Source organism: Artibeus jamaicensis, unplaced genomic scaffold (genome assembly GCF_021234435.1).
Source record: "Artibeus jamaicensis isolate MK-2021 breed Jamaican fruit bat unplaced genomic scaffold, CSHL_Jam_final contig_471, whole genome shotgun sequence".
In the NCBI taxonomy this organism is placed as follows: Eukaryota; Metazoa; Chordata; class Mammalia; order Chiroptera; family Phyllostomidae; genus Artibeus; species Artibeus jamaicensis.
In genome coordinates this window covers 4,610,655-4,626,258 of record NW_026521850.1, presented here as the reverse complement: position 1 = coordinate 4,626,258, position 15,604 = coordinate 4,610,655, and the positions used below count along the sequence as shown (strand labels likewise).

At 46.5% G+C, this 15,604-nt stretch overlaps 1 protein-coding gene across 1 annotated transcript in view; it reads left to right on the top strand.

Annotated features, from left to right (window-relative positions):
* GPR107 (G protein-coupled receptor 107) overlaps positions 1-15,604 on the top strand; it is a 51,966-nt gene that overhangs the window by 10,206 nt on the left and 26,156 nt on the right. The window contains exons 2-7 of the mRNA XM_037144990.2: positions 7,836-7,958; positions 8,270-8,320; positions 8,567-8,646; positions 9,627-9,763; positions 11,550-11,587; positions 13,728-13,784. Coding sequence (XP_037000885.2) covers positions 7,836-7,958; positions 8,270-8,320; positions 8,567-8,646; positions 9,627-9,763; positions 11,550-11,587; positions 13,728-13,784 — 486 coding nt within the window. The remainder of the gene's footprint in view (positions 1-7,835; positions 7,959-8,269; positions 8,321-8,566; positions 8,647-9,626; positions 9,764-11,549; positions 11,588-13,727; positions 13,785-15,604) is intronic.

Here is a 15,604-nt window from a genome sequence, read left to right as displayed (position 1 = left end):
TTTAGGTGTGGTTGTTAATAATTGTGAGTTGTCATTTTACTATATATGTTTTTTTCATAAACATTTCATAAAATAAGGGCTTGGTGATGATGAACTCCTTGAACTTGACCTTATCTGAGAAGCACTTTATCTGCCCTTCCATTCTAAATGAAAGCTTTGCTGAATAGAGCAATCTTGGATGTAGGTCCTTGCTTTTCATGACTCGGAATACTTCTTTCCAGCCCCTTCTTGCCTGCAAGGTCTCTTTTGATAAATCAGCTGACAGTCTGATGGGAACTCCTTTGTAGGTAACTGTCTCCTTATCTCTTGCTGCTTCTAGGATTCTCTCCTTCATTTTAATTTTGGCTAATGTAATTATGATGTGCCTTGGTGTGTTCCTCCTTGGGTCCAACTTGTTTGGGACTCTGAGCTTCCTGGACTTCCTGAAAGTCTATTTCCTTTGCCAGATTGGGGAAGTTCTCCCTTATTATTTGTTCAAATAACTTTTCCATTTGTTGCTCTTCCTCTTCCCCTTCTGGTACCCCTTTAATTTGAATGTTGGAACGTTTAAAAATGTCCTGGAGGTTCCTAAGCCTCTCCTCATTTTTTTGAATTATTGTTTCTTCATTCTTCTCTGTTTGGTTGTTTCTTTCTTCCTTCTGGTCTACTCCATTGATTTGAGTCCCAGTTTTCTTCCCATCACTGTTGGTTTTTTGTGCATTTTCCTTCATTTCACTTAGCGTAGCCTTCATTTTTTCATTTAATTTGCTACCAAAATCAACCAATTCTGTGAACATCCCGATCACCAGTGCTTTGAACTGTGCATCCGATAGGTTGGCTCTCTCTTTGTCTCTTGGTTATATTTGCTCTTGAGTTTTGATCTGTTCTTCCATTTGGGCCTTTTTTGTTTGTTTGTTTGTTTTGGTCTGTTCACACCTGTTACCTATGAGGGGTGGAGCCTTAGGTGTTCGCCGGGGCAGGTCAATCCAGCTACTGGGTTGTGATGCTGTATGTGGGAGCGGGGTCAGAGAGGGAGCAGTGACATTTGTTCCACTCTCTCTTGGATTTCTGTCCCTTCTGCCGCTTCCCACAAGCAAATTGGGCCCTTCTGGTGCTGGTTACCGGATGCTTGGGCTTGTGTACGTTCTAGGACCCTGTGGGTCACTCTTGAGGCTGGGAGTCTCTCCTGGCACCTCAACCCCCACAGGTGTTTGCAAATGGTGTTTTTTTTTCTTTTTTTTTTCAGTCTTTAGAATTATTATTATTTTTTTAATTTATTGAGTTATTTTTCAAGTACAGTTTTCTTTTGTCAATTTCTCCCATCCCAACCCCCCCCTCCGCCCCGTTTCCCCCCCTCCCTCCCATCCCCCCCCTCCCCACAGACCTCATCCCTGTGTCTTTCATACTTGTTCTTCAAAATCCCTCCTCGTTTTTCCCCTTAAATTCCCTTCCCTCTCCCCTCTGGTCGCTGCCCACTTGTTCTCTATTTTAGTGTCTTTGTTTTTATTCTATTTGCTTGTTTATTTTGTTATTTAGCTTCCTGTTAAAGGTGAGATGCAAATGGTGTTTTGAGACTTTATTTCCCTGAGCTGGGGCCCTGGGTTGCGTGGTCTTTCTCACTCCCCAGTTTTGCCTGGTTTATCTGTGTGCGAATGTGGGACTACCCACTCAGCCAGCTGCCTTGAGCACAGTGCCTCATTTCATAATTGCTGCCTCGCTGGGTCTGTCCGTTGCCACCCTGCGCCTCGTTCTGCCTGCCACCACCTGCATGCCCGCCACCACCTGCATGCCCAGGGTCTGCCCACTGCTGTCTCATGCACCCGGGGTGCTTGCACGCCCAGTGCCACTGCTTTTTGTGCCGCCCAGCTGCCCGACTCCGCCCCGCCTACCGGTCTGGATAAATGTGTCTATTTTAACTCCTTGGTGTTCCGACTTCCATACAGTTCAGTTTTCTGTTAGTTCTGGTTGTTAATTTTGTTTCTAATTTGTTGTTGTCCTTATTTTGGTTGTGCGAGGAGGCACAGGGTGTCTAAAACCATGCCTCCATCTTGGCCAGAAGTCCCAGGGCTGAATTTCTTTATTCTAAATTTTTTGGTGGCGTCTTTAGTGTTTTTTATATATGTCATTTTCAAACAAAGACAATTTTACTTTTTCCTCTTCCATTTGGATGCCTCTTCTTTTTCTTGCCTAATTCCAGTATGGTGCTGAACAGGAGTGGTGAGAATGGGCACCCTGGTCTTTTTCTGATCTTAGAGGAAACGCTTTCAGCTTTTCCCTGTTGCATTTCAGCTGTAGGCTTGCCATATATGGCCCCTGTTGTGCTGAGGTACATTATTACTTCTGTACCTATTTCTCAATGTTAATGAGAGTGTTTATCATGAAAGGATGTTACGTCTGATCATGTGGGTTTTGCACTTACTGACACAGGGTCTTCTCTGTTTATTTGGTGATGTGCTGTGTCACACTCACTGACCTACGTGTGTTGGACCGTCCTTGCACCTCAGTGACAAATCCCATTCGATCGCGGTGTGTGATTCTTTTAATGTGCTGTTGAATTCAGTTTGCTAATATTTTGTTTATTAGCATTTTTGCATCTTTGTTCATCAGAGATTGGCCTGTAATTTTCTTTTCTTGTAGTGTCCTTCTTTGGCTTTAATATCAGGATAATGTTGGCCTTCTAAAAATAAGTTTGGAGGTTTTCCTTCCTCTTCAGTTTTTTGGAAGAGTTTGAGAAGAATTGGTGTTAATTTAACTGTTTGATCACTGACTTAATTTCTATAGTCATTATCAGTCTGTTCAGACTTTCTAATTTCTTCATGATTCAGTCTTGGTAAATTGTATGTTTCTAGGAACTTGCCCATTTTTTCTGGGTTATCTCATTTGCATTTAATATTATGAATACCTTCTCGATTTGAGGACAGTAGTATGAAAATGGCTTTCACATCAGATCTGTGTTGAAATGCCGGCTTTACCACTTGAAGTTTGCATAATCTCTTTTTTTTTTTATTGACAGAGTACATTTATTGGAGTCAGGGACAATGAACAAGGAAGGGCTTAGGATAGAAGAAGCAACAGGAGAGAGCCTGGGCGGGGCTGCTTGGGTTCTCTAGAAATGTTACAGGAGAGAAGTGAGCCCACAGAACTGCTCTGCCCCCCTGAGAAGTTGGGGAAAAGGGGCCCTTGGAGACAGGTTCAGGGGTTAGCCTGGGATGAGCTGCCACTGTCCACTGCTCCTCTGGTTGCCAGTCTCGGGGGGGACCCTTAGAGTTTAGGAGATGTGTGACTGTGGGGGGGGTAGAGAGGAGGGGAGGGGAAGGCGAGGGTCTGCTCTTGAGAGGGACAGCATCTCAGTCTGTATAGCCTTGGTAGTCATTTTACCTCTGAACTTTGTCATCATCCCTCGTGCAGATACCGCTCTGAGCTGAGTGAGGCTTAGGTATTGTAGGAGAGGCCTTGATGCATAAATCCATTCTTGGTAAGTGATGAAAGTGCAGACTTGTGGAGCTTATGATTATTCCAAACCACCTCAAAATGTGTTTTTAGTGGCACTGGATTACTAAGTGAAATGATGTAGAAAAGTGAGCAAAGCCCTGGCCAAGAACCTTAGTTGGTTGGAGGATCGTCCCGATAGGCCAAGGCTGCAGATTTGATCCCCAGTCAGGGTACATACAAGCATCAAAGGGTTTCTCTTTCTCCCTCCCTCCCTCCCCCACTTTCCTTCCTCTCTTTCTCTCTCTCTCTAAAATCAAATAAAAAATAAAATAAAGGTGAGGAGAAACAATGAAGGGATGATGTACTGTTTATATGGAAAAAATAACTGCTGTAAGGTTGCAATTGATAGATTTCCCCTCCAGAACCTAGAAAATATACACTGTGGTGGACTAAATGAGTATACAAAATTGTTTAACAGGCTTCTATTTCACTACACAGTCTCTAAACGCTGGATAAATTAGAGTAAGCATACTTTTAATACACAAGCTTTGTTGAAGAATAATAGATACGCTAAAATACTTACAAGCATACAGCTCTTTTTTCTCTTTTTTTAAAGCAATCAACTCATAATTTTCGCTCCGTAAACACACTCGTTTGAATGCTTGCCAAGCACTTCAACAAACAAGCAGAGCGCTACCAAGCAGAATGCTGCCAGGCAGAGTGCTACCAGGCAGAGCGCTACCAAGCAGAGCGCTACCAAGCAGAATGCTGCCAGGCAGAGCGCTACCAGGCAGAGCGCTACCAAGCATTTCCAGAAGCTCCTTAAGGCCCTCCTCTCCCAAGTGACTGAAAAGTGTGTCCTTCCCAGGAATAATCTCGTCCTGACCTCTGTCACCATAGATTGTTTCCTTCATGTTGGAATGTGTCACTTGCGTTAAAGATGGCTTGTTTTGCTTCACATAGTGTCTGTGAGATTGATCCACAGTATTGAGCGTGGCAGGAATGTGTTCGTTTTTCTTTTTCTCTCCGCGGCCTTTCTCATCTGGGGATTCTGCCAAAGTATTAAACCCTGATGGCTTTTAGCCAAAAACTAAAGGCCAAAGCGAGAGGCAGCAGCGTTTATTTGAGATAGAAAAGAACTGCTATTCGCGAAGCGCTGGTTCAGGCAGAAGCCCAGAGCATCCCAGTTAGGGGGGGGAGGCGAGGAGCGTTTGACGATGGGAAGGGGAACCATTTACAGCGGTAGAAGGAAGGCATTTCTACAGGTGCAGGTAAGCTAACGTAGGGTTGCTAATTCTTTTTTTTTTTTTAATTCATTTATTTTAAGAGAGAGAGGAAAGGAAGAAAGGGAGAGAAACAGCAATCAGTTGCTTCTCACATACCCGCAGCTGGGGACCTGGCCTACAACCCAGGCATGTGCCTTGACTGGGAATTGAACTGGCAACCTTTAGGTCCGCAGGCCAGCACTCAATCCACTGAGCCACACCGGCCAGGCCGGGATGCTAATTCTAAAGGTTTAAACCTTCAGCGTGGTAGTCATGATCTCGTTACCTGTGCACATAGTTGGTTAGAAGATGGTGCTGCTTTTGGTCTGATCCGAAGGTTATTTTGCCCAGTTTTAATGTCCAGAGGTCTGAAGAGTGAGACCTGCAAGGCATTTCCTCAGGGATGGCAGCTCTGGCTTCATTTTTCAGTGGCTCCATCTGTAAGGTAAAAGCATACTTTTAATATGCAAGCTTTGTTGAAGAATAATAGATACGCTAAAATACTTACAAGCATACAGCTCTTTTTTCTCTTTTTTTAAAGCAATCAACCCATCTGTATTATTCTTCACATGTCCTGTCGCACTCATCATGTGTACTGGAACCAGTTTCACTCTGTGCATTGAGGACGGTAGTAGCCTTGCAACATCTTTGGGAGAATTGAGAAAATAGTCACTCAAATCATTTTCCACAAGGGTTAATTTCTCTCACAGTCCTAAGAAAGGCTGGGAGCTTTAGCTTCCCTCCCTCCCTCCCTCCCCCTCTTTCTTTCTTCCCCAGCAGCTCCCTAAGGCCTTCCAGCAGATGACTTCTATTATCTTAGCTTGCTTTCCCACTTCTCCCTGGGAGTGCTGGTTTGCTGCGAGCTACTCTTCCACCAGGAAGTGGAAATCTGGCCAACATGCTTTAAATGCATAGCTGGGCTCCTAGGAAAATAAGGGAAATTCCCAAGGGCCAAAAAAATAGAAACGGTGGTGAGAAGGAGCTGGAACTCCAGTGGGTAAAAGAACACAAGCCAGGGCTGCCCTGAAGCGTTGCAGAAACTTGGACCCCAGAGCCTTGAATTTTGAACAGCTGGTGAGGGGAGCAGGAGCCAAAGCCCCAGGCCCCTCCTCAGCGCAGGATATGGGACTCAAAGAGCTCTATGCCTTGAATAGAAGAGTGGGCTAGGGAACACAGTGCCCCTAAGATACGTGTTTTAACTGTCCATGTGGTGGGGGAAAGGACAACTGATGGTTTTTCTGCTGAAGATCCGCTCCATGGCCTCCCCTCCTGGGCCTTTGGGGTCTGCGGTTAGCCTGCCTGTCATGTCCAGGAGACACACATCTAGAAATGAGTAATGACCACTCACACAAAGAAGCAGCCTGCTGTGAACAGTGGTGGAGATGACAAAGAACAGAATTAAGCCTCGGAGTGCCTCAGTATACTGTACAAGAAAGAAAAAGCTATATTTAAAATCAAAGAGACAGGATGGAATTTAAGAATATGAGCAAGAAAAAACACTAGCAAAAATGACTGTGCAAATTGAGGAAGAACCAAATGTAAGTTTTAGAAAAGTGCTTAGCATAGTGCCTTGCATTTAGGAGCTACTTAATAACTGTTAGCTTATTGCAAACTGATAGAAGGCATTCTGAGTTAGGCAAATAATTCTCAATGTGAAACTCGTGACTTTCTTTGTGGAACTTCAGTTTTAGAAGTATTCACTGGTACCGTTACCAGTCCAACGTCCATTTGCCCCATGCTTTGAAAGGCCCAAACTCAAAGCATCAGAGTCAGGAATGAGGAAAGGCTTATGGATTGAGGAGGCATCAGTCAAGAAGATGGGGCCCTAGTAGGTTCTCAAATTCATCTTAAAGCCTCGATGGGCGTGGCTCTCCAGTCAGGGCCTCAACTAAGTGTTTTGTCACCAGAAAGGATTTATTCGGGGGAAAGGAAAGGGCTGCCACCCAGCGCATGCAGACACAGCAAGCCATGTGCACACTCAGGCCTGTGTGCCAAGATGGAGGGCTATTTATAGAAGGGAGAGGGAAGTGGAGGGAAGGGGAATTACAGAGCTTTATTGTGAACTTCGAGCTCTTCCTGTAGGATTCTCGCGATTACTAGGGTGTGAGAGCATCTGTATGAGCCCTGGCTCCTTCCATAGACCTTCTTGACTGTTATGTTTGCTTAAAGTTCCAGCTAGCCTTTATCCACTCTGAAATTTATTAACTGAACCCTGACTCGTGTGCCTCATTTGGTTGGGTGTCATCCCACAAAGCAAAAGGTCACTGGTTCGATTTCCAGTCAGGGCACGTGCCTGGGTTGCGGGTTCGGTCCCTGGCTGAGAGACAAACAACTGATGTTTCTCTCTCACATCGATGTTTTCCTCCCTCTCTTTCTTCCTCCCTTTCCCTCTCTCTAAAAATAAATAAATAAAATCTTTTAAAAAATGTACCGACTTAGTTGGGATTGGAGTCACCCCTCTGAGACAGTTTCAAGCAGGTGTAACAGGCCTCTGCTCATGTGGTTCAGTTTCAACAAACCTCAGGATTATCCTGTGCCCAAAAGATCCTGTCTGTACCCGGCTGGTATCTGGCACTCTGTTTGCATAAGGCTTTGTTTCCTGAAACACATCATATGTAACATCATTTTTAGATGCAAATGAGCCTATGTTAAAAAATGAATTATAGGTTAGAAAAGTAGTGTGCATGCACCCTTCATCATCCTGCAGGGGGAGGAGCCAGTTGCACACGACTCACAAGGTAAATGCGTGGATCTCAGAGCAGTTTTGGCTACTCTCCCCCCACTCTCCGGTAATGGTTTTGAGTGCCTGCTGGATGCCAGGTCTTGTACCAGCAGGAAGGAGGCGAGGATGACTAAAGCATTGTTCCTCCCACCCTGGAATTCGCATTCCAGCTGACCATTGAGTCTGGACCGTTAGAAATGCATCAGGATGAATGACAGCTATTATGTCAAAACTGTCCATAGCTTTTGAATTTCTGATGAGTCATCCTCATCTTCTGAAACAAGGGAAGGCACCACAGCTGTGTATGTTACCGAGTGTATGGAAACACTGGTTGGCTAGCAGGGAACCAGATACTGTAGTTTTTCAGGCAAATGAATAGTTAAGTAATGAAGTTAACATCTTTGTATTACTGATTCCACCACCTTAAATCTTTTTAGGACGACGTGAGGCACAAGGTTCATCTGAACACTTTTGGGTTCTTCAAGGATGGCTACATGATGGTCAATGTCAGCAGCCTTTCGGTGAGGGAGCCGGAGGGAGCTATGGACAAGGATCTCATGGTAAGTGCCTTTCCGGGGTGCGGGGGCTTTGCCCTTTCAGTGTCTTAGGTGGCAGCTCCGCCCCGCACTGAAATAAGAAGCATCGGGATATGGAGAAAATACGCGTCTGAACGGGCAGCAGACAGTTTTATTTTCAACCCCTGACGTGTAATTATTGAATAATTTTAGTAATTGGTGGCCCTTCTCATAAAGCAAATGCTAAGAACACAGGGAGAGGGCCCGGCCCGGAGAAGAGCCTTCTCTCTGTGCGGAGGAGGGAAGGGTTGGCGCCAGGCCACCGACTTCTCTCTTCTCCCTCTCATGCCTGTCAGATCGGATTCAGCCTGGACCGCACAAAGAACGATGGATTTTCTTCTTACCTGGTGAGCCTTAAATGTGGACCCGATCACTCCCTTCCTTGGAGCTCAGGTCACCGGGTGGGGACACTCTGCTTCTGTCCTGCTGTTCCTTTGAGACGGTGGCCGCTTTGACCGCCAGGCTTCAGTACGCACTCGGCTGTGTTGTTTGCAGTGGGGGCCGGGCCACTGGTTTGTCTCGTTTTCGAAAACTTTTTTCTTGTTCTGGTGGGAATGAGTAAGGTGACGGATAATTGGGTCCTCCTTCCTTAGGACGAAGAAGTGAATTACTGTATTTTAAGGAAACAGTCCGTCTCTGTCCCCCTTCTAATCCTAAACATCTCCAGAAGTGAGTAAGTAATTCTAATATTCCTTCAGTTCAATCCCAGTGTAAACTTTGGGGAGTGTGGTTGTTAAGCCAGTGTGCACTGAGTATTTACTGTTTGCTAAATACTGTGCTGAGTGCCAGAGGTGAAAAACAAGACGAAGGAGACAGGACGGCCACCCCAGGGGTCGCAGAGAGGTAGAGAAGTGGGGCAGAGAGCCCGGGAAGCTGCGGGAGACGGGGGGAGGCTTCGGGGAGCTGTTGGCTCAGCCCAGCTTCTGGTGAGTGGGCTTCCCCAGTGGATGAGACCGGGAACAACGTTTCCAGCACAGGGAGCCTTGTACACGAAGGGGGAGCAGCATGAAACTGTGTGCAGTAAAGTGAGTTCTTACTCGTGTCAAGCTGAGGGAAGGACAGGAAGGCTTCTCCTTTCAGCTTGATTGTGCCAGCTCAGGCCATGTGTCCTCTCAGGCTCAGGAACTCACCAGCCACTTGTGCGGCCACTTGTGCAGATGGGGCAGGCGGGGCAGGGCGAGCAAAAGTGGGGCCCGTTGAGGAGGGCGAGGGAGGAAACGCACTGTAGGCAGGCTGCGGAGCGCTCCCACCGCGCCCCGGCCACGCGTTCCCCTCAACTTCACTCCAGCGTCTTGTCGTTTTTCCCCCTCGTTCCCTTTCCCTTGTACATCGGCTTGTCGAACACATCACAGGTAACTTAGTGGGGAGGCATTTACGTCAGAATGGCCTGGGTGCCAAGACTCTCAGCCCTAGAGTGAGACTGCCTGGGTCCTTGCGCAGCCCTCACTAGCCGACTGCTTTGGGCAGGGCCCCGAGCCTTTCCGAGCGCCCCCCACCCCCCCTCTGGTCAGCCTCCGTGCAGCGCCGAGGTTGGACTCGGCACCACAGGACCGTGTGAGATGGTGAATCCAGAGTGCGGGGCGGGGCCTGCAGACCACGCTTACATGGCCATAGCATCACTGTGAACTGTCTTCCTTTCTTATTTGAATATAGAGTGAAATTAAAATCTCCACCAGAAGCGGGTATCCAGTTACCGAAAATCATCGTCGGCAAGGAGGAGAAAGCCCTTGGCCAGAGCCAGGAGGCCGGAGGTAGCTCCGATTCAGTGGGCAGCCAGACCGAGAAAAAAGGTAAATGTGCGGTGGAAATTAGCGTTTTGTTCATTGCCTGGCTTTGTGGATCCTTTTTTGTTCCGGAGTAAAGACAAACATGATCTTTACATTATTTTATGCTAAAATGTGTAATCATTACAGAAAATATGGAGAATGTGGAGAAGGTGGAGAAAGAACAATCGTTTTTCCTCACTCCTAGGGTTAAGGTTGTAATAATGGACGTTTCTATCTAAGCTTGTTTCTTAAGTCTACAGCATTTGATTTTTAAAATTCATAGTCATGTTTACTATTATAAACATCCTGTTCACTTAAGGTACTTTACACTTACCAGATATCCCATTAAATGGATAGTGTAATTTGCTCAACTTCTCCCTTTAAGGAGGCATCTTTTCATTTTGATGTTTATAAATAATGCTACAGTAGGCTTATTTATTCCTAGAACTTGCTTCATATACAGAACATTTTTAGGATGGGTTCTCAGAGTTGGAATACCTGGTTCAAAGGATCTGAATATTTTGAGAATATTGACACATATTTTCAGTTCCTTCCCAAATGAGTTGTGTGAATTTGCTCGTATCAGCCAGTGTGTGGGAGCACTGCCCATAAGACCCTCTCCTGGCCAGTACTGGGTGGGTTTGCACACGCGTGTGTTAAAGTGAAAGGCAAAAAAACATATTCTTGTGTTTGCATTCACTATTATTACTGGGCTATACTTGTTCTCGTACGTTCATTAACCTATTTGTATTTATCACCTCGTCTACTAGCTGTCGGGTTTGTCTGATAATCCGTATGAGTTCTTTAAAGATAATTTCCTGTTTGTCGTATTATTTACACAGTTTTCTAGTTCGTCAAAACCGGAACCCACGGTAAAGGCACAGACAGAGAAGCACCGCGTCTGTGCGGTGGCGTGGGGCCTGCGCGCCATCTCCTGGCCCATGCTCCTCGGGCCCCGTGACTGTGTCCCAGCCATGAACTAGAAAGTCTTTTCCTTCTTTTCCTTCTGAAACTCCCCTTCCTGCAGGGAGTTTGAGACCCCGTTCTCCTCGTGGAGAGCACCTTCAGTAAAAACGGCCCACAGGCCCTTTCTGCCCCATGCGAGAAGGTGTTAATGATCTCAACTCTTCTCACTATAGAGAACAGTGTGGGCTTTCTGCTAATATTTGCAAATTAATTTTTCCATGCGTATAAACAAATCTCACATACATTTATTTTAAACAGTTTATTTTAAACTTCGAAAATCAGGGGTGTTCACTCCATATGGCATCCCTGGCAATAACGTAATGAGGGTTTGGAGATGAGTTTCCTGTTGGTGCTGAATAGTATCGTTTAGTAGATCGTATTTATAATAATATAATAAATTTTGGTTTGCTGCTTTTGCAGCTCAGGAATTGTTTGGGGATCTTAAAGAGATGGCTGTCCATGCCTTGGCTAGTGTGGCCCAGTGGATGGAGTGCTGGGAGTTCTTCCCTGTGAACTGGAAGGCTGCTGGTTCAATTCCTGGTCAAGGCACATGTCTGGGTTGCGGACCAGGGCCCCAGTGGGGGGCATGTGAGAGGCAACCAGCTGTGAATCTCACACGTCGATGTTTCTGTCCCTTTCTTTCTTCCTCCCTTCCCCTCTCTAAAAGTAAATAAACAAAATCTTTTAAAAAAGAGAGAAATGGCTATACATCAGATACATATGGTTTCACCATTTTTGTTTGAATTATTTGATATTAAACAAGCTAGAGTCTCATAAAATGATAATGCAATATTTGCATGAGCTGACTCCTACAGTAATGCCTTTTCAATGTTTCTACTTCCAGAGAGTGGGAAGTCTAAAAGAAGTACAGTGAATTCAAAGGTAAGAATTAATGGCTCACTTGTGCTCAGCTTCCTGGGTATGTGTGTATCAGTGTGTGCACATGAATGTGTTTATGTGCGTACACATTCACAGGTACGTGCACAGACAAGCTGATCCTCAGGGAGCTGCCTACTGTTTGGGGTGATGATGTTGACACACTGACACAAGTTCAGAGTCAGATTGGGTGTTGAGTTAGGTAGCTCTTATGTGACAGTGAGCAGAGCAGGAGGGGAGCTCTCTGTAGGGTCCCGAGGGCTTAGGAGAAGAAAGGGGGTGAAGACTGTCACAGCAAAGACCAGAAGTGGACATGAGCATGGCAGGTGCCGGGCACTGGCCTGCCAGCAGTGAAGGCACATGCTGGGAGCAGAGCGAGCAGGCTCCTCGACAGCGGAGAGCCGGCTGCCCGTGCTGCCGCCCGCCCGCCCGCCCACAGTCTGGGCGGGTGGCTGTCAGTGCACGTTTGGGTTCCAGTCACCCTCGTTTACTTAACGATGGCTACAGAGTGCAGAGTAGTGGTGCCGGCAACTCAGACACACCAAAGAGAGGCTTCCTTCACGTGAAAAGGTGAACGTTCTCAGCTTAATAAGGAAAGAAAAAAGATCACACAGTGAGGGTGCTGAGACCGGCGGTAAGAACAGATCTTCTGTCTGAAAGTGCCCGGTCTGCAATTGAGACATGATCACACACGGGCACGGGTGTGCGGGAACACACACAACCTGCAATTGAGACATGATCACACACGGGCACGGGTGTGCGGGAACACACACAACCTGCAATTGAGACATGATCACACACGGGCACGGGTGTGCAGGAACACACACAACCTGCAGTTGAGACATGATCACACACGGGCACGGGTGTACAGGAACACACACAACCTGCAATTGAGACATGATCACACACGGGCACGGGTGTACAGGAACACACACAACCTGCAATTGAGACATGATCACACACGGGCACGGGTGTGCAGGAACACACACAACCTGCAATTGAGACATGATCACACACGGGCACGGGTGTACAGGAACACACACAACCTGCAATTGAGACATGATCACACACGGGCACGGGTGTGCGGGAACACACACAACCTGCAATTGAGACATGATCACACACGGGCACGGGTGTACAGGGAACACACACAACCTGCAATTGAGACATGATCACACACGGGCACGGGTGTACAGGAACACACACAACCTGCAATTGAGACATGATCACACACGGGCACGGGTGTACAGGAACACACACAACCTGCAATTGAGACATGATCACACACGGGCACGGGTGTACGGGAACACACACAACCTGCAATTGAGACATGATCACACACGGGCACGGGTGTACAGGAACACACACAACCTGCAATTGAGACATGATCACACACGGGCACGGGTGTGCAGGAACACACACAACCCAGTGTGTACAGGGTTCGGTGCTGTCTGCGGTTTCAGGCACCCACGGGGGCCTTGGGGTGCATCCCCTGCAAATAAGGCGGGGACTGCTGTCTTTACAATGGCGATTTGAGCTCTGCCCGGTGTGGCTCGGTTGGTTGGGTGTTGTCTCACAAAGTGAAAGGTCGCCAGTTCGATTCCTGGTTAGGGCACATGGCCGGGTTGCAGGTCTGGTCCTGGTCGGGGCACGCATGAAAGGCAGCCAGTCGATGTTTCTCTCTGACGTCAGTGTTTCTCTCCCTGAAAATTAAATAAATCTTAAAAATGAAATGGCAATCTGATAAATTTTGTCTTATTCCTGTGAAGGTGCCGCCATTGCTGAAAAAGTTTCTCCTGCCCCTTTGTCACACTCCTGTTCCCAAGCAAACACTGATCTGTCACTGTAGATTCGTTTTATAAATTTTTTAAAGATTTTATTTATTTTCAGAGAGAGGGGAAGGGAGGGAGAAAGAGAGGAGAGACACGTTGATATGCTGCCTCCCGCATGCCCCCCATTAGGAACCTGGCCCGCAGCCCAGGCGTGTGCCCTGACTGGGAATTGGACTGGCGACCTTTCGGTTTGCAAGCCAGCGCTCAGTTCACTGGGCCACACCTGCCAGGGCTCAGGGAACTTTCAAGTCTTTATTTTTATTAGCTTACTTTTTCTGCCAGCGTCCTAAAACAGGTTGTTAATGTCTTTTTAGGTGATGGAAGAGAAATCTTTTTCTGTTCATAATAAAGATGGAGCAGTTTCATTTCAGGTATGTGTCTTCTTTGAGGAAAGTTTTATAGAATTTATCTCTGCCATGTGAAAGGTGAATTTTTAAAGGAATTTGAATTTAGGGATAATTTAGGCATGGTATGTATCTGTCACTTACATACAGTAGCTCTCTCCATAACAGCCCTACAAGGTGGATGGTATCACTCACCACGTATCAAATCATATACCTTTGAGAATGAATAACTGCATGAATGTCCAGTATAAGTGACAAGGCCCAGATCCCGACCCAGCTCAGCCTGGCTGTCCCCACCACTCCACCTCTCCAACCCCGCGAGGCCTCCCACTCAGAGTGCCCCGGAAGCATGGGACTCTGTGTCTGACAGGGCCATTGGCAAAAAGTCCAGCCATTGCTAATACAATGGGAATGGTTTGCATGGCATCAGTGTAACCTGGCAGCCAAGGAGAGTGGACTGGAACGCACATGCATAAGCAGCGAGGACTTCACTGTGCCAGTCAGTGGGGGTGGTGGGGGCGGCAGTAGACGTCGTTGAGCAAACGTGTACCGTGTGACCGTTGCATTCAAAATGATGGCATGAGTAGAGCAACGAGTCTGCATCCAGTTTTGCTCTAAGCTCGAACATCCCTCCACGGAAACTATTTGGATGATTCAGAAGGTGACTGGCAGCTTCATCATGGCAGCACGCCCTCTCGTGCATCACGGCTCATGCAGTTTTTTGGTGAAACATGAGATCACTCAGGTGACTCAGCCCCCCTATAGCCCAGAGTTGGTGCCCTGAGACTTCTGGCTTTTCCCAAAACTAAAACCACCTTCGAAAAGGAAGAGATTCCAGACCGTTGATGAGATTCAGGAAAATATGATGGGGCAGCTGATGGCAACTGGGAGAACTGTTTGAGGTTCAAGGTGCCTCCTTTAAAGGGGACTGAGGCATCACTGTCCTGTGTACAGTGCTTCTTGTGTCTTGTATCTTCTTCAGTCAACATCTCTGTTTCTCATATTACATCACTAGATGCCTTCTGGACGGACCTCAGGTGTAGCCCTGGACAGCATACTTCAGACATGTCATAAAATGTTCTCTAGACCAGACCAGAGAGTCACTTCTCTGATCTGATATGTAAATGTCTTTTAATTTACATTGAACTTCATTTGAACACATAAAACACATGAAAAACGGAAATCTCAATGTAGAAAATGCAGCATCTACTATTGTTTAAAATCACAAGTGTAATTTTAATGAGGGAATATTGGTTGTTTACCTTGTCAGGTATCAAATGAACCTCCTTCCTTTTTCAGGAGTACTTTTCACCTAAAGAACAAGATAATATGTTGCCTCAAAAACTAGATAACTCTATCTAAGGTTATCTCTGCAGACTTCTGCCAAAACCCATCCCCAGTGGAGAGAGCTGTGCTAAAGCAAGAGAGTGAAACGTTCATTGTGGGATCTAGGTAGTGGGCATATAGGAATTCACCATACAGTTCTGGCAACTTTTCTGTTAGCTCGACAGTTGCTGTAACTAAACATCGGGAGGGAATCCTTGAAGAAGAGGATGTCTGTTTAAACTCTGCTCTGGGAGAATTTGATTTTTTAAAAAAAGATTTTATTTGTTTATTTTTAGAGGAAAGGGAAGAGAAGGAGAAAGAGGGAGAGAAATATCAGTATGTGGCTGCCTCTCACGCACCCCGAGCCGGGGATCTTGCCCACAACCCAGGCATGTGCCCTGACTGGGAATTGAACCAGTAACCCCTTGGTTCACAGGCCGGTGCTCAGTCCACTGAGCCACATCAGCCAGGTCAAGAATTAGATTTTTTTAAGTAGCCTCTCTTTTCTTCTTTTCAGAATA